Source organism: Mastigoproctus giganteus, chromosome 12 (assembly GCF_048544385.1).
Source record: "Mastigoproctus giganteus isolate SK-2022 chromosome 12, ASM4854438v1, whole genome shotgun sequence".
NCBI lineage: Eukaryota > Metazoa > Arthropoda > Arachnida > Uropygi > Thelyphonidae > Mastigoproctus > Mastigoproctus giganteus.
Genome location: NC_143586.1, coordinates 110,504,387 through 110,528,723, shown reverse-complemented (window position 1 = coordinate 110,528,723; position 24,337 = coordinate 110,504,387). Strand labels below are relative to the sequence as shown.

Genomic DNA, 24,337 nt, shown 5'->3' with positions numbered 1-24,337 from the left:
TCCTGTCTAGATGATTCTGCAATGCATCTTTAACCGGCAACTCCATTATTTTACCCAGAACAGAAGTTAAACTAACTGGTCTGTAATTATTTGTGTCACCCTTCGATCCCCCTTTGTGAATTGGTTATACATTTGCACATCTCCAGTCCATGGGGACCTCCCCAGAGTCCAAGGATGCTCTCATAATTATGGCTAAGGGTTTGCTTAGTTGCTTTGCCGCCTCCTTTAATATAACTGGATAGATCCCATCCACCCCAGGTGCTTTTCTTACGTTTAACTTCAACTTTGCTCTCAGTTATTACAAAATCATTAAATATCCTGCTACAATTTGATAACCTTCTGCCATTTTCAAACCTTAATAATTCCTCACGTGTGAATGTAGATGCAAAATACTCATTCAGTTTGTTTGCTATCTGAGCAGGATCATCAACAGTCGAACCATCGATGTCAAGTGTACCACTCAGATTCATCCCCTTCCTCTTAGAGTTTATATAAGTAAAGAAATCCTTGCTGTTTTTCTTAGCATCTTTGCCAAGGAATCTGCCTTCGCCTGCCGAACCTCCTTTGTGACCTGATTACAGATTAACTTATATCTGCCATAGGCTTCTGAGTCGCTTGATAATTTATATGCATCCCACGCATTTTTCTTCTCTGTTACAAGTCTCATTAGTTCATTTGACAACTATTTAGGCCTAAACCTTGAACAATATTTCTTAATAGGTATGAAGCTTTTGGTAGCTTCCACGATTAATTCCTTGAATGCTTCCCACTTAGAATTTACTGTTGGTAACATCGTCATTTGATCCCACTGTACAGAATTTAAAAACTGTCGGAGACCACTGTACTCGCCTTTACGGAAGCAAAAACCCTTTCCTTTACCCCTGATATGGTAATTAAATCTTTAAGTAAATCCCACGTCAGTACACTGTGATCACTGCCACCTAGTGGTTCTTTTATCTGCAAATTCCTAATACATGAATGATCACTGCTGATAACCAGATCAAGAGTATGACTTTCTCTGGTTGCCTCTCGAACATGCTGCTGCAGAAAACAATCATCCAATAAATCCACAAAAGTCTGACTAGCGTGTGAGTGCCCAACCCACAAGTTCCAGTCAATATCTGGGAAGTTAAAATCCCCCATTATAAGACATTCCGATTTACTAGCCCACTCTATTTCTCTGTACAATTGTTCATTGTACTCATTGAAGTCATTAGGCCTATAACACACTCCTACTATTATTTTTGCTTTCGCAGTGCTTACGTCACACCAAACTGACTCAACAGTGCACTGTTCATCTATATCAATTGGATGCACTTCTCTTGATTTTATGTTTTTCTTTATTAACAGCATAACACCTCCTCCCTTCCTATCCTGTCTATGCTTTCTGTACACATTGTACTCCCCAAATTCCAGTTCAACATTCCTTATATCTGTGTGACACATCTCTAATATCCCAACGATATCCGCCTTTGATGTCTTTGATGACCAATGCTTCAAATTCATCAAATTTATTTACTATACTTCTAGCATTGGTATACATGCAAGTATACATGCACCTATTCTTATTCTTAGTTACTCTAACACATCCAATATACCCACCTGTTTCACGATGACTGCCATCCATCCCTGAAACCCCCAACACCCCTCGCTCCAGGTCGCTACTTATTCTAATAGAAGTTGTGCAAGAATCACCTTCACCTCTGCCTACGGCTACGGTTAAACTATTAGTCCTTGTATCCCCCCAAGCTATCAGTTTTCCAACCCACCCAACACTGCCTCAATAGCATCAGCAAATATTCTTGCACCCTTTCTATTTAAGTGTATCCCATCCCTGTAGAAGCAGTCTCTCCTGTTAACAAGTAGAGTCCAGGCTGAAAAAATTTCTACCCCCTGAGCCCTGCACAATCTTTCCAGGGCCGAATTGATCGACAGGGCTCTCATCATATACTCCCTCCTATCGTGTCTGGGCAGAATTGCAGACACTTTCAAATTCAACCCTAATTCACAGCTTTTTTTCATCAGTGACCTGTACTTGTTAAGTTATTCTGCCGGTCTCCTACTCTTAATATCATTAGTGCCAACATGTACAACTATATCACCTTTTGTGCCCTTAAAAGATGATATCTGCTCTACAACGTCATCAACCTTTGCCCCTGGCAGACATACCCTGGTCCTGTTCCACCTATCCTCTTTACAAAGGATGTTTCCCGTTTCCATGACAATAGAGTCACCAACAACTACTAGTTCCTGTGGGACCAGCGCATTCTGCCTTAAGGGTTGCCACTGTTTTGCGTGATGACCAAGTGCAAGCTCTGGCGTTGATGTGGGCAGCTGAGAGCCTGATGGGCCCCTCAATTTAGATCTTTCGAGGGCATCCACCCTGTCCTTCAAACTCTCATGTAGGCCCATAACAACGCTGAGTTGTTGTCTGATTTCCTTGCACTCCTTACATAGCGCGCGCACACACAAAGACAACCCCCATGGCAATATCATGTTCCGTTCCAGAAAGTTCGGCAAACATTTCACAAGCTGCACATTTTTTTAGGCTGTGATGCGTTGGAGAATCGTCCCCCTCAGTTCTCCCCTGAGTCACAGCACTCCTGCCACTTTGTGGCCGTTGCTTTGCTGCTCTAGTTTGGGGCATGATATTTTAAATTAATAAGATCAATAAATTAAATTAATTAAATGTCAAAACTACGCTATCTAATAGAAACAGTGAAGCGTATTACTGTTTCTATAATTATACGTTAGAGCTACCTAGCTACCTCAATTAAAAAATTTGAATTCCCTATCACTATATACAAAAACAATGCCTGCAATATTCGAACGAAATAACGGTTTTATAAAGTATTACGTATATCTACAAAAACTGTTTATATAAATTAAAATAAAAATAACCAGCATCATTATAACTATAAGACTACGTATTAAGTACAATATAAAATAAGAATTATGTAAATAAAAAGCAAACACTTATGGTTTTTTTACGGAGCCTGTAACTCACAGCTGTATGTAATATGTATTCATCATCATCATCAGCCATTTTCAATCCACTGCAGGATGAAGGCCTCTCCAGCAACGTTCCAGTTCCTTCTGTTTTGAGAACTGGCCATCCATTTACTACCCAAAAACTCATGAATTTCATCTATCCATATCCGCCTTTGTCTTCCAGGTTTTCTTCTAGCTCCTCTTGGGTACCATTCTGTTATTTTCTTAGTCCATCTGTCATCATGTCTTCGAGCTATGTGTCCTGCCCAAGACCATTTTAGTTCTTTTGTTTTGATAAGAATGTCCTTTACTTGAGTTTGCTGCCTAATCCATGTGTTTCTCTTCTTATCTAACAGTCTGATTCCCAATATAATTTGTTCCATTCTTCGCTGTGTAGTTCTCAGCTTCTCTTCCATTCTTTTGGTGAGTGCCCAAGTTTCACTTCCATAAGTCATGGTGGGGAGTATACATTGATTCATTATTTTACGTTTCAGACAAACTGGGATATTGCTCTTCAGTATGTGACTATATTTCCTGAATGCTATCCATCCAAAATTTATTCTTCTCTTGACTTCCAGCCATTTATCATTATTACAGCTAACAACTTGTCCCAGATAAGTATATGACTCCACCTTTTCAATTACTGCTCCTTCAATCATTATTTCCCTTTCTGTGGCATACTTGTTCATCATTACTTTTGTTTTAGCCATATTCATCTTTAGTCCAAAATCCTTACTAACTGTGCATAACTGATTAAGATTTTCCTCTAATTCTTTGGGATCGTGGCTTATGACCACAATGTCATCTGCATATCTTAAATGGTTTAGTTACTCTCCGTTCACATTGACTCCTTTCTGCGACCAGTCTAATCTTCTGAAAGCTTCCTCAAGGGCAGCAGTAAACAGCTTCCGAGATATTGTGTCTCCTTGTAAAACTCCTTTCTCGATTTTAAATTTGCTACTGTCTTTGTCTAGTCTAATAAAGGAGGTAGCACTCTTATATATTTTCTTCAAAATCATAATATATGAGGTATCTATGCCTTGTCTTTCCAGTGCCCGAAACATTGCTTTATGCTGTATGGAGTCAAATGCCTTTTCATAATCCACAAATGCCAGGCATAATGGTGTTTTATATTCATTTGCTTTCTCCATTAGCTGTGATATTACGTGAAGGTGATCCATAGTTGAGAATCCTGTCCTAAAGCCAGCTTGCTCTTTCGGTTGATTCTCATCAAGTATTCTTTCTAATCTGTTAGTAATGACCCTTGTGAACAACTTGTAGATGTGGGATAACAAGCTAATTGGTCTATAATTTCCAATTTCTGATTTATCTCCTTTCTTATGCAGCAAAACTATGATTGCATTATTCCACTGCTTAGGCGTCACACCTTTTCTAATGCACTTTGTGAAGAGCCTTGCCAGTTTTTGTGTTATGTCTCTTCCTCCCAATTTTAACAACTCTACAGTAACTTCATCTTCCCCCAGGGCTTTCCGATTCTTCATTTTCTTCAATGCATGTTCTACCTCATCAGGAAGAATATCGGGTATGTCGTATCTGTTGCTACTTTGCAATCCATCTTCCCCACTGCTCTCATCATTCCCTCGCTCCTTGTATAATTCTCTATAGTAGTCTTCTGCTATTTGAATTAGCCTTCTCTGCTGTTTATAAGTACACCATCGCTATTCTTCAGTTTCAGTATCATTTGTCTTTCTGTATTACTCCTCATGGCTGCTGATTTAAATCCTTTGTTTTCCCTTAATGCTTGTTCTACTTTTCTTGTGTTAAATCTTCTTATGTCCTCTCTGAGTCTCTTTCTAATGGCTTTGCATAACTCAGTATACTCAATTTTCTCCCTGTCAGTGTTTTTCTTGCTCTTCATTTGCCGTCTTCGGTTCATCATGACAAGTGTTTCTTGACTAATTTTTTCTTCTTTGGATTTCTGTTTCCCTATAGGTTTCTTGGGCTTTATCACTTTCAGAAAGTTGTAATATTCCTCGTCGATATCTTGGTCCTGAGCAGTCTGCAGAAGCTCAAACTTGTTCTTAAGTTCCAGTACATACTGCCTTTTCTCCTCCTCTGTTATCTCAAAGACCTTTGTATTATTTACTCGAGTCAGTTTTTTCCTTTCCTACATCTATATCAAGTGTACATCTTACCATTCTGTGATCACTTCCAACATTTACCTTATTCAGGACGGTAACATCATTCACAATATATCTTCTGTTAGTGAGGATGAAGTCGATTTCATTAGTTGTTAATCCATTTGGACTCTTCCATGTCCACTTTCTGTTCACCCTTTTCTTGAAAAAAGTGTTCATTACTGACAGTCCTTGAGATTCTGCAAATTCCACAAGTCTTTCCCCTCTTTTATTTCTTTCCCCTATTCCAAAATTTCCTATAGTTTCGCTTTCTGCGCTGTTTTGCCTTTTTCCAACCTTAGCATTGAAGTCCCCCATAATAATAGTGGGTTTTGTAGTGGGTTTTCTGCTCATCTAGAAGACTCTCAATTTCGGTGTACATTTCTTCAACCTCTTCATCATCATGGCTCGATGTTGGTGCATAAATCATTATAATCTTTAGCTTGTACCTTTTAGAAATGTTGAGTATTAGTCTTGACACCCTTGGTGATGTACTTTTGAATTCCAAAATGTTGTTTTTAAAATCTTTATGGACCAGAAACCCAACTCCACCTTCACTCCTCTCACTGTTTCCATTGGTGTACAGCAGATTTCCACTTGATAAACTTATAAGTGATTCATTTCTTCTTCTTATTTCAGCCAAACCGATGATATTCCAATTCACATTTTCTAATTCCTTTTCCAGCTCTAATATCCTGTCTTCACTGATGAGTGATCGTACGTTATAACAGGCCAAGTTCAGTTTCCGTGCATGGCAGCCTGGTCTTAGCCAGAGATTCTTAGCACCCTCTGCTTCCACTCTGATCCTCTCGCTGCCGTAAGAGGGAGAGTGAAAGCTGCTGGGGACTGAGGGCATTTGTATTGTTGTGCTCTCATATGCTGGAGTGTTTGGTCTTTTCCTCTTCACGCTGACCAGGTGTCTTGAAGAGAACCACTGTACACGTTCGTTGCCACCTAAGTGACGTAACAGGGCTTACCATCGAGAAGGTGTGCATGAGTGGATTTTAGGGAGGCAGGCCAACCGGACTTCTCCTAAATCTTCTGTAACAGAGAGATATTGGATCCATCAGTGTTTTAGGCTGAATGTCTGATAACACACAGGATACCTGTTCCACTCTAAGCCCCTACATAATAGTACATAATATGTATTATTATGTAATAATCACTACTGATGAAAATGCTAAATCAAGTCTATGGCATAGTTCTACAACAGATGGGAGAAGTAGTCTGCTTGAAGGATTTATATTTAATCACAATTTATATGTGATGAATATATTCAATCAGCTGGCCACATTTACTGGACCTATGGGGCAGTCCAACATTGTTATAACTATAGTAACTTCTGGCCTACGACACTACATATATGATTGGCTGGTCATTTATGACTGGACATCTAGTGACCATAGAGTTATCTCCTTTTATGTAAAAAAATGTTACAACTTCAGCTAGTCAATATCGAGTGCCAGGATTGGTTCAGTTCTCAAGGGAAACATTTGATTGGTCTGCATTCAATGCATTGATTCTTATGGACTTCTCTGTGATAAGGCAAAGTCAGTTAATAGAGTATTCAGCTGACTCACTTGCTGTGTTTATACAGGATTCAATTATAAGAGCAGCGTACAAGGCTGGTAAGAAGAAAGTTGCTAGATTGAAATCCTGTCCTTGGTGGACTTCAGAGTTAATAGTATTAAGGCGAGCAGTAAACAGGGCTAGAAGACAATATCAAAGCCAAAGACGTTGGTCCCCCTCTGAGGTTGCAAGGCTGCACGAGGACTATTTGTCCTTAAAAAACAATTATAGTAGGAAGAGAGCTGATCAAAAATGGTTGACATGGACACTTTTTGTGAAAGAATTGGGAAACTAACCCGTGGGGTTTACTACAGCAGGCCCCCGTTATAACGCAGTTCGCTTTACGCTGATTCGCTATAACGCTGTTATTATATTTTAACCCATATCTCACTATAATGCTGTCACAGATCACTATAATGCTCTTTTACAGATTGCATCTTTGGCATATTTAACAAAATCGTTTCATTTGATGGAGTCGATAGCTTGAAAATGAATACCAAAACAGCATTAAAACGTTTCCCATGCTGACTTGAGAAATTTTCCCACGCTCAGTGAAATTTTCTTGCATGCTCAAGTATATGCAGTCAAATGATCAAGTATATTGCTTGTAATATTTGCGTTATATGCATTTATCTGAAGTCTAGTCATCACTCAGTACAGTGTTAGACATTGTGTGTAACGGACAGTTTACTTGAACATTATATCGTAATTAATGCAACCAATGCAGTTACATTTTCGAAGAGTTAATAATGGCCGATAAGAATGAAAAAGCAACAACGTCTGGGCGCAGTATGAAGACTATAAATGTAACAAAAAGACTAAATTTGAAAATTAAATTAGACGTTTTGAAGCAAATCGATTCTGGTCAAAGACAAACGGATGTGTGCCATAATTTAGGACTTGCAAGTTTAACTGTAAGAACAATTATAAAAAAATAAAGAATTAATTTTAGCAGCGGGAAACATAGCTGTTCCACTGCAAGCGACTAGGGCTAGGCCGACTATTAGGATTGAAATGGAAAGACTAACTAATTTTATTGAAGATAATATCCAATGCAGAATTCAGTTAAGTTAAATATTATAAAAGAGAGAGAGAGATTAGCCAATATGATGATCTGAAGAAAACTCACCTAAAAAAAAAAAAAAAATGTGGAACCAGTTAAAACTGGTAAGGGCTGGTTGAATAGATTTAAAATTCAGGGAAAAGCCACAAGTGCAGATGAAGGAGCCAAAACTTTCAAAAAAGAACTTGTTAAAATTATTGAAGAGGGATATTATGTGTTATACATGTATGTAATTATATATTATATATGTATAATGATATGTATTATTTTATATGTATAATAATTATATATGTATGTAACATATATAATACATGTATTATATATGTATGTAATGCAGAATATTTTATACGTACAAATATTTGAATATTAAATATTTTGACTGATATTTGTGCATCTTTTCACTACCATTTATTATTGACTAAGAAATATCCTTTTTTTTTTTTTTTTTTGGTAGTTGTTGGCGCATCAGCTTCTGTGGCCATAATGCACCTCCCAAGGTTTTTGATCCAAGCCCGAGACGGGATTCAAACCCGCGACCTTTGAGTTGACAGGCAGGCACTTTACCCACCTGGCTAGCCTGGTCGGCAGGAAATATCCTATGGCACCGACTGCAACTTAGAAATACATATGTTACCTTATGGGAATGCGGCGCTTGCTTAGCATGGATTCACTTAGTGCTCTGTTTTTCCGGAATGAATTATCAGCGTTGAGTGGGGGTTACCTGTATATAAAGTGTCACGTGACAAATTCAGGTATGGGGAAGTGTTTAATACTATAACCACAGATATCAGTGAGCCTATTGGTTGGAAGGACTCTGTTGAGATAATTTTAAGTAAGCTATTTCCAACTGACGATTCTCGGGATGATACTGAATATCAAGCTGGCATATGTAGAGATAATTGGCTCTATGTAGCTAGAGAACATACTGCGGAGTTTACGATGGATGAACTTACAGGAGTTTTGAAGAAGCTTAATCTCACAAAATGTCCTGGAATTGATTTAGTCGAGAACATATTTAAAACAAGGTTCTATAAGTCGTTACCTAATATCCTTTTATTAATATATAACAAATGTCTAAAAGAAGGGCTGTTTCCAATGCAGTGGAAGATGACATTACTGAGGTTAGTTAGAAAACATGGGAAGCCACTATCTGAACCTAAATCTTATCGCCCAATTGCTCTTTTGGAAAACCTTGCTAAAATCCTTGAAATGTTAATGGCATTACGAGTAACCGACCTGGTAGTGCAGCAGGATGTGATATCGATTCCGCAATATGGGTTCACTCCTGGGAAATCCTGTGAAGATTGTCTAGTGGTATTTCGAACGCATATTGAGAATTCTACATCAAAATATGAATTAGCAATCTACGTTGATTTCGAAGGGGCATTTGATACAGTTTGGTGGGAGGCAACGATGGCTCAGTTAAGAAATACTGATTGTTCCAAGAAATTATATATACTTTTCAACAGTTACTTTTCAAATAGATATGTGCTAGTGAAGTCCAAGCACTTCGAGCTACGAAAACAGGTTGTGTTCTCACAACCTGTTTTCGTACACAACCTACGAAAACAGGTTGCCTCAAGGCTCCGTCTTGGGATCCCTTATTTGGAACCTAGTTTTACAGAATTGGTTGGTTTGCATGTTCCCTAATTGTAAGGTGCTGGCATTTTCAAATGAACTGACAATTATAATTGCAGGACGATCTTGCTCACTCTTAGAACAGTGAGCTGTAGTGTACTGACAGACTTAAGTTCTTGGGCTCAAAGTTATAAGCTTGCTATTAGTCCTTACAAAACTAAAATGATGTTATTTAAAACAGCTTTGGATATAAATCGACCTCCTCAGATCAAGTTAAATGGTATACAGTTACCTACGGTCCTTGATACCAAATACCTGGGAATTATTGTGGACAGTAAGTTATCATTTCACTAGCACTTATTATATTTAAGCAATAAAATCAGGAAATGCTATCATTAGAATTTCAAAGTCTGACTGGGACCTATCACATAAAACACTGTTTCTGTATTACAAGGCAGTATTCCTTCCTATAACTACATACACTGCAGAAGCCTGGTTCCATAGAGTTAAAATAGCTAGGTTTTGGGCTAAACTAAATTCCATGCAGCACATTATGCTTCTTGGTATTCTAAGGGTGTGCAGATCGGTGTCCACTGCCACGCTGCAAGTGTTGGCTGGAGTACTACCCTTGGATCTACATTTGTTGTATCGTGGTTTTTGCTACCATATTAAGAGGGAAATTCCTACAGAATTTTTTGGTATAAAGATCAATATTCGCTCTGACTGTAGAGGCGAAAAGAAAAGATGTATGAATGAAGTAATCAATTTATAGCAGACAAGATGGGATACCATACCTACCGGAAGAGTGACCAACTTGGTTATCCCGAAAGTGACTTTTCTCAATGATAAAAAAAGTTTGCAATTGGTTTACAGTCGTCATTTTTGTTAACAGGGCATGAGTCAATGAATGAGAAATTATATTAGGACTAAGTAATATGGACCTTTGTTTTTGTGGGGCCATGGAAGGCTGGCAGCACATACTATATGATGTCGAATATATGACAATGCCAGGACAGCAATACGTGAAATCCTTGAGAGTATAGCTCCAGGAGAAGAAGCTGTATTTTTAAGAGACCATAGTAAGTTTCAGATGTTCCAGGTATTTGCTAAAGAAGTGTTTGAACTAAGGAAAAGTATGATTCCAGTGACACGAGGTTGATCAAATCTATCTGGCTGGAGGCATCGAAGTGTTTTGATGCTGCCGTTCTTAATAGTTGCACAACTGGAAGATCTATTCTTCTTTTCTTTCTCTCTCTCCTTTTTGTTTTTTTTCCCCCTTTCCGTTTTTATTATATATATATATATATATATATATTTTATCTTAGTTATTTATTTATTTATTTTTATTCTTTTCTTTCTCTTACTTTCGGTTTCCCCCACCCTCTCTGGAGTGGGCCCCAGAGGATTTTTTTTTTTTTTTTTTTTGTCTCATACTCTGAGACCATAGGTGTCCCATCTACTGGAACTGGCCCACCTTCCCGTGGTGTGGACAAGTACCCAGAATCATCTGTCCAGGTGACTGATGCTCCTGGGTAGCCAAGCGGCCAGAACATTACAACAGAAAACACACATAATACACACAAACCTACATCACACACATGTCTGGCCCATTTATAGTGATACTGTTCTTCACAGAGATATGAGGCGGAGTTGAGCTGAAGTTCTAGGAGCAGCCCCTACACATAAACACATGTCCACATGCACCAATATGCATGCTCTGTGATGGCTTAAATAGCAAAATCAGCACAGTGAATAGCTTTCCCCCCCCATGCTCAGAGATGCAATCACATAATCTACATTCTGACTCACCAATATAACACACCACACAATCTCGACAAGTAATGCTATAAACCACATTTGCATGATGCAATAGTAGAACAGTGAATATTAATTTAGCATTAGCATTAGTCGAGGCATCTGATGCAAGAAAGCAAGCTTATACAGCATCAGCCAAAAAAAAAACCATCCCAATTCACCCATTCAGTCATTCCGAATGTTTGTCTAGCAGAGCCTTAAATTTATTTAAGCTATCAACTTCCACAACAACAACAACAACAACAGATGGAAGTCTGCTCCAGCAATCAAATACTTGCTGGCTAAAGGCAAATTTCTGCACATCTATTCTACAACTGTCTTTCCTCAATTTGAATTTGTGGCCCCTTGGGTTCGTAAACTGAGAAAGCGGAAGAATCCCTTCAGCAGTGAGTCTGCTCAAACCATTCAAGGCATTATACACCACAAACAGATCACTGCACATGTGCCTAGTTAACAGATGCTGCAACTTGCAGAACTTAAGCCTTGTTTGGTAAGAACACCCCTTTGTTCCTCTCACCAATCTTGTTGCCCTTCTTTGTACTCGTTCTAGTAACTCTACTTCCTTCCTTCCTAAAATGAGGCCTTACACCTGTATGCAGTATTCAAGGTGTGGCCTGACCACTGCCTTATATAAAGGGTATATATTCTTCCAGTAACGATAGTCAAAAATATCAGAACAATTTCAATATCTTAACTTAATAATGCTCCAACCTGGAACCCTAAGATGCTGATGGAACTGATATTTAGGTGGAGTGGGCCAGTACATCATCATGTAATGGGGAACTTTAATTTTACAGATATAGACTGGACCATGTGGATTGGTCCTTCACACAGTAGCAAGACTTTTGTGGATTTATTGAATGATTGTTTTCTACAACAGCATGTTAGAGAGACAAGTGAAAGCAATACTCTTGATCTGATTACCAGCAGCAAACCTTCATGCATTAAGAATCAGCAGATAAAAGACCCAGTAGGTGGCAGTAATTACAATGTACTGATGTGGCATTTAATTAATGACATAACTACTGTCAATGGCAAAGGGCAGTTTTTAAATTCTATTCAGTGGGACAACCTGATGAATGTTTTGAACACAAATTTTAAAATGGGAAGCATAAGGGATGCAATCATAGCTACTATGCTTATTATATCAACTAAGAGATATTGTTCAAGGTTTAGTCTTACATGGATGTCACATGAACTAATGAGACTTGTGGCAGAGAAGAAAAATGCATGGGATGTATATAAATTATCAGGTTACACAGACATCTACAGTAGATACAAACTAGTCTGCAATCACTTTACAATGTAGTCTCTTAATCTGCCTTAGCTTTCTTAAGCAAACTTAAGGCAGATTATGAGAAGTCTGTAAAAAATACAAAGAAAAGTAGCAAAGGCGTCTTATGTAAACATGAGAAGGAATGAATCACATTGAGCCAATAGATATGAATGGTTTAACTGTTCATGATCCTGCTCAAGTTGCTGACAAACTGAATAGGTATTTTGCCTCTACATTCACATGAGGAATTTTTGAGGAATGGGGATGCTGGATGTGTCTCAAATTCTAACAGGGAGCCAAATGATTTTGTCATTATGGAGAAGAAATTAGTAATGGAAGAGAAATTGGTAAATAATGCAAGAAAGCAAGCTTAAACAGCATCGGTCAAGAAAATAAATAAATCCCACATCACCTGCCCATCCCCTCCAAAAGTTTGTACAGCTCTTCCTTTATTTTATTCAAATTTAACCACAATCTCAACAACAGATGGAAATTTATTCCAACAATCAACCATCTGCTGGCTGAAAGCCAACTTCCACATATATATTCTACAACCATTCTTCCTCAATTTGAGTTTATGCCCCCTCATATGTGAGTAGTCTAAGCACTGAGTTTGCTCAATGTATTCAAAACCTTAAACACCTCAAACAGTTCATCTTGAAGGCGCCCAGTCTCCAGACACTGCAATTTGCAGTGTTATCTGTTTTTTTTTTTTTTTTTTTTTTTTTTTTTTTTAGGAGCATTAGCAACTAAGGCCATATTGCTCCGGGGATATGCGGTGGTCATTCCCTGACCTTTCCGCATCCTGCGTATTTGGTGGTGACGGGCTCGAACCCCGGTCAATCAAGAAGCGTGTGCTATGCACTGCTGCTCCTTCCCACCTGGCTACGGAGGCGCCTAATTTGCAGTGTCTGGAGTGAAACCTTTCCTTGTAAGAGCACCCACTACCCTCTCTGATCCCATTGCAGCAGAACAAGATGAGGTCTCCAGACTTGTATGCAGTACTTAAGATGTGGCCTAACCATTGACTTGTACAATGGGATAATCACATCCTTATTAGTGCTGGGAAAATTCCTATATATCACTGAAAAACTCCACGAGTCCTGGCAACCTGTCTGCACTGCTCGCAGAATTCATTCTTCATTCCAATACCCTGAGTGTAGTATCACACAATTGGTATGTTAATCTGGGATTAATGCAACCTATGCAAGTACCTCATTTGTCAAGATTAAATTTCAACTATCATTTCTCAGCCCATCTGCCTAAATTTTTAGATCTTGTTGAAGTAACTTACCCTGATTACTGTCATTAACCACCCTGCCAACTTTTGTATCATCTGCAAACTTGAAATTAAACATTAAACTTGATATATCTTCATTAATAAATATAGAAAACAACGGGCTACACAGTTGGATCACCAGGCACTATTCCCACGATTAGTAGTTATTCTCGGTGACTCAAAATGAACCAGTATATACTCACAAACATGATCTAGACTTTTGGCTATACTGATATCACAACAGAATTGAATAATCTGTTAGAGACACACTTTTTCCAAAAATCCAAGCTGAACCATTAGGCGAAGATTGAACTCCTTTAAAAGGGTACAAATAATCTAGTGATCTACAATAATATACTTACACTTAAGATATTAACTGCTCTTTTCCTAGATTTCTGGCAAGTTTTCTTTTTTGTAGCACTTTCTAAGCAAAGACCTTTAGCTTTTGATGTCAAATCCTCCACCTATCAAAAATAACGACAATAACTAAAATAAATAAATATATAAACACTCTTTATGATACCCAGAAAAGTTGTGCATGTACCCATCACTAGCAAACAGTGCCAAAAGTTTAACATTTCTGTGAGGAAATAATTACATTGAGGCTGTGAGTTAAAATAGAAAAATAACTGCACTGAAAAGTAGCCTTTCAGACTTTAAAGTTTATAACTAAACCTAACCTGTACATTTTAAACAGAAGCTATTTTTCAGCTATGTGTTACATTGAGTAAAACTTGAAAAATTCAAATTTGAAGGTATCCTCCTAAAATATTTGAATTATCCACATTCAAATCACCCAAGATAAGATTTCTAATCACGTTAAAGCTAAACAACTACAAGGGTGGTCCAGAAAGTTCCAACCAGGTTCTCTATCTAGCTAATAGTTTCTAGTTAGTCTTCAGTGGAGTGTCTAGCCTGTGAAAATTGTTTTAAAGCTGTACCCTCGAGATTTAAGAAATACTGAATTTTATTATAACATTCATCATTATTTCAAATAACATAACCATTGTGAATGATAGAATAGATAGGGAGTTGCCAGAACTTTGCTCTGAAGACAAAATGTGGGTTTCACCACTTAAAACCTTCAAAAAGCAAAGTTGTGGTATTTCACCGACTGATGAGTCATCTACCATCCAGTATTGCTTGGTGACACAGAGGATTGATTATGCCTTTGTGGGTTGTGGACACTAAACCAATATAAGTGGATGTTACAGCTGCTTATATTGGTTCACACCTGGGCTGTCACCTCCAACATACTAGGTGCAGTGTTTTTTACCTTGAATGGAGATATATCCAGGGTCACTAACAGTCCTACCATCCTGAAAGTGCAAGAAGAGAATTTAGTTGTTGCAGAATGACCAGACTTTTCCAAAATTCAACTCACTTGACTCACAAGTGGAACCTCAATACCAACTGCATCTTAAACTTCCAAGTAACAGTTCTAGCTGTCATCAATGGAAGACTGCCTGTGACAAATCTCAGGGACAGATTTGGCTCCAAAGTTACTTTTATGTTAAAAATGCTTAAAGAACATCTCTGGGGCAAGGTGTGAGTCTAAGGAAGAAGTTAAAGCAGCTGTGAAGATATAATGACTTCTCAAGTAAAAGAATTTTACTTGAATGACATAAAAAATGTTAGGTGCTGGACAAAATGTAGTGAGTTAGATGGGACATGCGTAGAAAAATGATGTCACAAATTAAAGAACTTTTTCATCTACATCTGCTGTTTTTTCTCTGAGTTATCTGACTTCCTTCAAAAGGTATGCAGTACAAGGCGTTATTTTTCAGTGGATCCTCACATATAACTATCAAACTAACATTGTATTTGATGCTTTAGTAACACCTTAAATGTATTAAGTTGATTAAACTTCAGAATCTTTATACCATAATTTTAATAACTTTTATGATGATAACAAAAAATAATTATTTCAGCACTTCAAAATTCATACTGAATAATAACAATATATAAGTTAGAAGGACTGTAGTAAGCATAACGAATATCATATAAAAATGCATAAAATACAATCATAAAATCATTTAAAATCCAGTTTTTTTTAAGAGAGAAATATTCTGTTATTTTTGATAGCTTCTTTTTTTAATCTTTACTTTTAACAAACGTAACAATGTTATTGACAGTCTTAAAATAAAGTGAAATTTATTGCCATTCAATTCATTCAGTGTTGCATGGGTCACCACTCCTATGATCAGAATTTTTTTCCTTTATTTCACTGTCAGCTTCATCATTATCTCATTTATTCCCTGAAATAGGGCTTCTCTTGGTATCTCATCACCAGTAATGGCTAAATTTTCATCAATATTCACATTGATTTTGAAAATTTTCAGGATATGTCATTAATGTTTGCTGCTTTTCAGGAAGTTAAAGAAGTTCTGAATCTTCCACAAGTGTAGAATAAAATCAGGTAGCTTTGTTTAAAAACATGATTTTCTTAAACAATGTGCAATTGTTTTGACAAGACATTTTGACAACCTCTATTTAATCAGCCTGCACATTTCTAAAAGAATCAATTAATTACATTGATATTCTTGTCCATCTCATGCAGAATTTTATTCACAACAAAATGCTGACAAAAAGAGGTTGAAATTCTGCACCCCTCCTGTGACCCATAATGGATTTTTATTATTATGTTCAGAGGGAGGAACACTACATTTGTAGATACCAAGTTAAACCTAATAATATGTGGTGGACAGCAGTACATAAACAAAACCAGTGACTTTATAAAAGTTGGAAAGTTTTTCTACCATTTCTAAAGTCTATCTATTGTTTTATAGTTAATAGTTTAGCTATTATTTTTATAATTATCTGAAGCCTATCTTACCCACTACTTCAAAAGAGAAGACAAGAATTTTTTTCCCCTTAGGCATGACTGAACCATCAAAAAGGATAAAATATTTCACCATAAAATTCAATACTTCAAACAAGCAGCTGTGTTTGTGAAACAATTGGTATCAGTATGATTGGCAACAACATTTAAATGTAACTTGCCTCTCTCTGGTGTATGAAGTTCACAGAGAATCATTTGTCCCCTTTGCAACCAAAGTCTCAAAAATATCCTGAGTTATGCATTTTTGTACAAATTATAATGCTTTTAAAAACAAAATATACACTGCATGTGCACATATGAATTTTCTGAAAACTCTCTCTCTTTACTTACAAGTTACTGTGTGGAAATTTAAAACTTTCTTTGATAGCATGAAAACTAGCACTGAAATTTGCAGTTTAATATAGCACATCTTCTGTGCGATATTAAACTGCAGTAATAACAGAGATGGTACTTAACCAAAGGTATCCTATTTCAAGATAATATGAACGTCTCTACACCTTCATTTTTGGTGAATCCTTAAATATTTATTTTAGCATTTATTTTTCACGCAAAAAATAAATGCTGGAATAAATGTTAAAATGAAAAACATAAAATAAATGTTAAAATGAAAAACATAAAATAAATGTTAAAATGAAAAACGTAAAATAAATGTTAAAATGAAAATCATACACTAACTGAACAGTTTATTAGGGACACCAACCAAATAGTGAACAGCACCTCAGAAAAAACCCAAGTTATTGGTATATTTACTCCACAAGGTGCTGAAAGTATTCTACAGGGATGCTAGCCCATTTTAACTTGACTGCATCCTGTAGTTGGTTCAGACTGGATCCCTGCTACAAATGGCTCATTTAACCTTATCCTAAAGACGCTTAATCAGGTGAGATCTATAGCTCAGCAGGCCAATGAAGTAAAGTCACCCTTATACTCCTTGAATCATATTCAAATGATCTGTGCCTTGTGACATGACACATTAAACCTGCTAGAAGTAACCACTACCAAATGGATAAACTGTGAGCATGAAGGGATATATCTGGGTGGTAATAATGTTTAAGTAAGCTGACATTCAAGTTATGGGTCTAATGTTTGCAATGAAAAACACTCCTCACAATATCATGCTTCCGTCAGCCTGCAGCACTGATGCCTGACACAATGTAGTAGTAGTAGTAGTGGCATGTGATGCAAGAAAACAAGTGTATGAGCTTATGCAGCATCAGCCAAAAAAAAAAAAAAAAAAAAAATCACACCCTTCCCTCCAAATGCCTGTCCAGTTCCTCCTTAAATTTATTTAACCTATCAACTTCCACAACGACAGATGGAAGTTTGTTCCAGCAATTAACCATCTGCTGACTAAAGGCAAATTTCCGCACATCTATTCTACATCTGTCTTTTCTTAATTTGAATTTATGCCCCCTTAGGTTCGTAATCTGAACAAGTGGAAGGATCTCATCAGAATTCAGCGTGCTCAACCCATTCAAGGCCTTATACACCTCAATCAGATCACCGTGCAGGTGATCTGATTGAGGTGTATCAATGGATTATCAAAGGTGTATCATCTGGCAAGTGATCAATGGATTCACTGATCCATGCTACTGTCCTGTGGCTGCTTGTTTTTGCTCACAAGAGTAGAATCTGGTGAGATTATCTACTGCTATCTATGATAGGGTCTGATGCACTGTGTCATTATAGCCTTTTCACACTAGCATTGTGCTGTGCTTTCATTTGATTTTGGTCCCTCTGTCAGACTGAACTATTCTTTTCTTACTCTGTCAGTCTCTCACATCACCTACTGTCCCAAGATATAACATTCAGCTAGAAAATGGGATAAAAGCATGATGTGCACACACACACACACCACGTAACTACTTACTTTATATAGCCTAGCGTGGAAAAGTGACACTTCCTTTGACAGTGTATATGATTGCCAGGTTATATGTTTATACTTTATATTGCACACGTTTCAGTGTTTTAAGTGTTTTCTTGGTATGGAAAAAGATTCTTGGAAACCAAATCAGACTGGGATTTTATTCAGTAACATAATATTCTTTATATAATATTTGAATGACTGTTACACAGATTTTCTATATCAAAATATTAGAAATGAAAGTGCATCACCTATATTTCTTAGTAATAGAAATCTAAAAATCATACATTTCATGGATGTTTTCTCCTTTGCTTCATCAGTGATTGTAATCTTGCTTTTATACAGTCACAAAAACACCAGCAGACCAGCTGTCAGTTTAGTCTTTTGGTAATAGCAAAAACACAACCACTGAAGAAGTGGAGGAGAAAACATCAACAGAACATGTGAGTTTTAGAATCTATTAATAATGAATGTATTCTAAACTTTACATAAGTGAAGTGGTTCAATTTTAAGTATACTATTCTTTGACATCAATCGTTGTTTTCACATATGTTTTTAATCCTTCACTAGTATTAATCATCACATCAAGTCTGATACCATTCACTATCGGTCGCTAATTGCAGGCTTCTGATAAACTTCTTAATTATCTCTTGAAACCACGTTACATTCCTTTATCATTGCTCTAGTGTTGCCTGATAGGTAACTGCTAAGTCAAAACAGTAATTATTCAAAAAAACTCCAACCATAAAAATGCAGCGTAATAGATATAATGTAAACTCGAAGAATAAAGTATTGTTGCTGTATAATTAGTGAATAGAGTACTATTATTTATTGTATTTAAGTATATTAGTTTAGTGTAGTATTCTCAATTATATTTAATTTAAATGGAGATAATGCCCCAGATTGGAACAGCAAAGCAGCAAGAGTAGTAGCGCTGTGTGCTCTATCATCAGGGAAACGAGAAATATACTGAGTAGAAAGGATAAGTGGAATAGGACCAGGGTATGTCTGAAAGGGACAAAAGTTGATGACTGTAGAGCGAATTCATCTTTTAAGGACATAAAAAGTGATATTGTTGTACACATTTGCACTAACATCATTAAGAGTGGGAGTCTGCAAACTTACTTAACAAGTATACAAAAATATTGAAAAAACATTCACGAGTTAGGGTTAAATTTGAGAGTGTCCGCAATTCCGCCATGGGCACAATGGGAGGGTGTATATAATGAGAGCCTTGTCAATCACCCTAGAGAGATTGTTCTAGCCCGATGGGGTAGAATTTTTCCTAGCACAGTCTGTGCTTCTTAACGTGACAGACTATTTCTACAGGAATGGAACACACTTAAATTGAAAGGTTGTAAGAATATTTGCTGATGCTATCGAGGGAGTGTTAGGTGGGTCAGAAAACTGTTAACTTGAAGGAATACACAGACTAATAGATTAACAAAAGCTACAGGCAGAGAAGAAACTGATTCATGCATTGCTTCTATTGGAACATGCAGCAGCCTACAAAATAAGGTGCCTGGGATTACAAGCCTGCTGTGAGTTATTATTATTATTATTAGCCATATGGTGCAAGGAAGCCTGAGGCTTATGCTGCACCAGCCAAAAAAAAAAAAAATAATTCCCACATTACCCGAGAGAGAGAGAGAGAGAGAGAGGGAGAAGTAGAAGGGAATCACCAAGAAAGCAAAGAACGATGATATCCAGCTCATAACCCTAGGTTTGCCAAGCCCATACTCATCAGATGTGAGCCTTTGGGAGTTAGCATTAGCATTAGTAGAGGCAAGCTTATGCAGCATCAGCCAAAAAAAAAAAAAAAAAAACACCACTTCCATTTCACCCCTCTGTTTGTTCAAAATACCTGTCCAGCTGAGCCTTAAACTTATTTAGGCTATCAACTTCCACAACAAGCGATGGAAGTCTGTTCCACCAACCAACTACCAGCTGGCTAAAGACAACTTTCCGCACATCTATCGTACATCTGTCTTTCCTCAATCTGAATTTATGCCCTCTCAGGTGATTATTCTGAGCAAGAGGAAGAATCCCATCAGCATTGAGCATGCTCAAACCATTCAAGGCTTTATACACCTCTAACAGATCACCTCGCCGGTGCCTAGTCCCCAGACACTGTAATTTGCAAAACTTAAGCCTTTCTTCGTAAGAGCAACTTTGTTCCATTCACTAATCTTGTTGCCCTTCTCTGTACTCGTTCCAACATCTCTACATCCTTCTTGAAATGAGGCCTCCAGACCTGTATACAGTACTCAAGGTGTGGCCTGACCATTGCCTTATACAAGGGAATAATCACCTCCTTATCCCATTCTAGAAAAATTCCTGCATATCATTGACGACACCATGAGCTACTCTTATAGCCTGTCTGCACTGCTCAGAGAACTTCATATCTGCCTGCCAAAATTACTCCCAGGTCCTTTTCATTCTCTACCACTGTCCGTGTAGTACCACAGAGTTCATACATTGCTCTGGGGTTGCTGTTTCCCATAGGTAGTACTTTACATTTGTCAATGTTAAACTTCATTTGCCACCTTTCAGCCCATTTGCTCAACCTTTCCAGATCCTGTTGCAGCAGCATAGCGTCGGTTGTATCCTTAACAATCCTGCCAACCTTGGTATCGTCTGCAAACTTGGACATTAAGCTTGATATACCATCATCAATATCACTTATAAATACAGAAAACAATAATGGACCCAACACTGAACCTTAAGGGAAACAGGTAAATAAAGGGGCTGTGTTAGGATAATTAAAAGTAAGACTATGTGCATGTATACTTTCATGAACAACAATGTTTGTAAATAAGATGAATTTGAGGTGCTGGCTCAACTGTCAAACATAGACAATTTAGCCAGCACTTATACATGTCACTCAGATATAAGGAATGCAAAATTTGAATATGGGGAATAAATGTGTACAAAAATGACAGACAGGATAGGAATGGGTGGGGGATGGGGAGTTATGCTCTTATTAAGAAGGATATAAAATCAAAGGCAGTACATAAAGTCGAAGGGCGATTAGCACAATGTTGAGTCAGTTTGGAGTAACATAAGCACTGGAAAAACAAAAATGAGTTATAGGCCTAATGACTCTGATGAGTACAATGAACAACTGTACAGAGAAATAGAGTGGACCAATAGAAGAGATGATGGTGTTCCATTGCTCTTTTGTCCATGAAACATGCATTTTAGCCCTAGAAAGTCACTTCTTCCTCATTTATTGGGTCAACAAAGGCTTCTTCTTGGGCCCATAAGCATGCATTCCACATTCTGAAAGCTGTCTTTCGATAGTTTGCGCACTTGTTTCCACACCAAATAAAAAAAAAAAAAAAAGGCCACCTCAAAGTCCAGTTTTTGATTAGGAGCACTAGCATGGCGATTATGAAGGCATAGCTGTTTCAAATATTGATCTTGGGAAGGCATAGTCACACTCTTAAGGCCTGATCCAGGTCTTCTCTTCACATCACCAGTCTCACGCTTTAATTTCAACACCCAGGATACTTTTGACTAGTGGCAGCCTATTTTATCAGTGATAGCACAAAGTTGCTTTCCTGGGACAAAGCAACAGCTACATTTTTTTTTCTTGATGTCAACTGAACATATGGAGCCATGCTTACACCTCCGCAAAACAGGATACTGATGAGCATGTATACCCTTCCAATGCCGTATTTATAGAAACGGCTGATGCAATGCCTTTGCATTGCAACAAACAAAATTACTGTAAGCAAATAATATCTTATACGTTTCACTACAAATGTTACTTTTTTTGTCTGCCACTGTAGCAGGGTTTTCTCTGCACAAAAGCTCAAAAATACCGTGTTATGCGAGGTTTGCCGCAATTCTCTGACTGTGTTAGAGCGAAACCGTTTATATAAGTAATGTGTTATGCGAGGATTGCCGCAATTTATCAATCGTGTTAGAGTGAAACCGTGTTGTAGAAGTACCATATTATATGAGGGTTGCCTGTATTTCATCTTTTCTCATTGGATTGAATACTGAACACATTTTTTAGTTTTTAATAAAAACATTAAATATTTTAAAAAATGTTGTTTTACACCTTTTATTATCCAAAAAAATAAAAAAATATTAATTCCATTGAAAATTCGAAATATCATTATAGGCATAAAATATAAAGTTGAAGATATTAGCCTCCTCATTTTCCAGTTATAAAAAAAACCCTTTAAACTGGCAAAATTTTAAAGGTGCATATGCACATATATTTTATATGCATAAATAGTTGTAAAAAATAAAAAAAAAAATATATATATCTTAGATCAGTGGTGGTAGTAGTAGTTGTAGTGGCATGTGATGCAAGAAAGCAAGTGTATGAGCTTCTGCAGCATCAGCCAAAAAAAAAAAAAAAATCACACCATTCCCTCCAAATGCCTGTCCAGTTCCTCTTTAAATTTATTCAACCTATCAACTTCCACAACGACAGATGGAAGTTTGTTCCAGCAATTAACCACCCGCTGGCTAAAGGCAAATTTCCGCACATCTATTCTACATCTGTCCTTTCTTAATTTGAATTTATGCCCCCTACTTAATTATTTTCCTACTTAATTTGAATTTAGGTTTGTCATCTAAACAAGTGGAAGGATCCTATCACAATTCAGCGTGCTCAACACATTCAAGGCCTTATACACCTCAATCAGATTACCACACAGGTGCCTAGTCTCCAGCCACTGCAATTTGCAGAACTTAAGCCTCTCTTGGTAAGAGGATCCCTTCATTCCCCTCACCAATCTTGTTGCCCTTCTTTGTACATGCTCAAGTAAATTTACATCCTTCCAAAATGAGGCCTCAAGACCTGTACGTAGTACTCAAGGCGCAGCCTGACCAATGCCTTATACAAAGGGACAATCACCTACTTTTCCCCTGCTAGCAAAATTCCTATATATCATTGACAAAACCCCATGACCTGCACTGGCAGCCTGTCTGCATTGCTCAGAAACTTCATATCCGACTGCACAATTACTCCCAGGTCTTTTTCATTTTCTACCACTTTAAGTGTAGTACCACACAGTTGGTACGTTTCTTTGGGGTTACTTCTACTCATATGCAGTACTTTGCATTTGTCAAGGTTAAACTTCAGTTGCCACTTCTTAGCCCATCTGCCCAAATTATCTAGATCCTGCTGCAGTAGCACACTGCCATTACTGTCATTAACAACCCTGCCAACCATTGTATCATCTGCAAACTTCGACATTAAGCCTGATATACCTTTGTCAAGGGGCTTAGAGGGGAACAGGTATCCTGTGTGTTATCAGACACTCAGCCTAAAACACTGATGGATCCAATATCTCTCTATTACAGAAGATTTAGGAGAAGTCCGGTTGGCCTGCCTCCCTAAAATCCACTCATGCACACCTTCTCGATGGTAAGCCTTGTTACGTCACTTAGGTGGCAACGAACGTGTAGAGTGGTTCTCTTCAAGACGCCTGGTCAGCGTGAAGAGGAAAAGACCAAACCCTCCAGCAATGAGAGCACAACAATACAAATGGCCCTCAGTCCCCAGCAGCTTTCACTCTCCCTCTTACGGCAGCGAGAGGATCAGAGTGGAAGCAGAGGGTGCTAAGAATCTCTGGGTACGACCAGGCTGCCATGCACGGAAATTGAACTTGGCCTGTTATAACGTACGATCACTCATCGGTGAAGACAGGATATTAGAGCTGGAAAAGGAATTAGAAAATGTGAATTGGAATATCATCGGTTTGGCTGAAACAAGAAGAAGAAATGAATCACTTATAAGTTTATCAAGTGGAAATCTGCTGTACACCAATGGAAACAGTGAAAGGAGTGAAGGTGGAGTTGGGTTTCTGGTCCATAAAGATTTTAAAAACAACATTTTGGAATTCAAAAGTACATCACCAAGGGTGTCAAGACTAATACTCAAGATTTCTAAGAGGTACA

General features: G+C 37.6%; 1 protein-coding gene across 1 annotated transcript in view; it reads right to left on the bottom strand.

Annotated features, from left to right (window-relative positions):
- Positions 1-24,337, bottom strand: part of LOC150077337 (HORMA domain-containing protein 1-like) — a 578,215-nt gene that overhangs the window by 40,399 nt on the left and 513,479 nt on the right. The window contains exon 16 of the mRNA XM_090385860.1: positions 14,072-14,173. Coding sequence (XP_090241986.1) covers positions 14,072-14,173 — 102 coding nt within the window. The remainder of the gene's footprint in view (positions 1-14,071; positions 14,174-24,337) is intronic.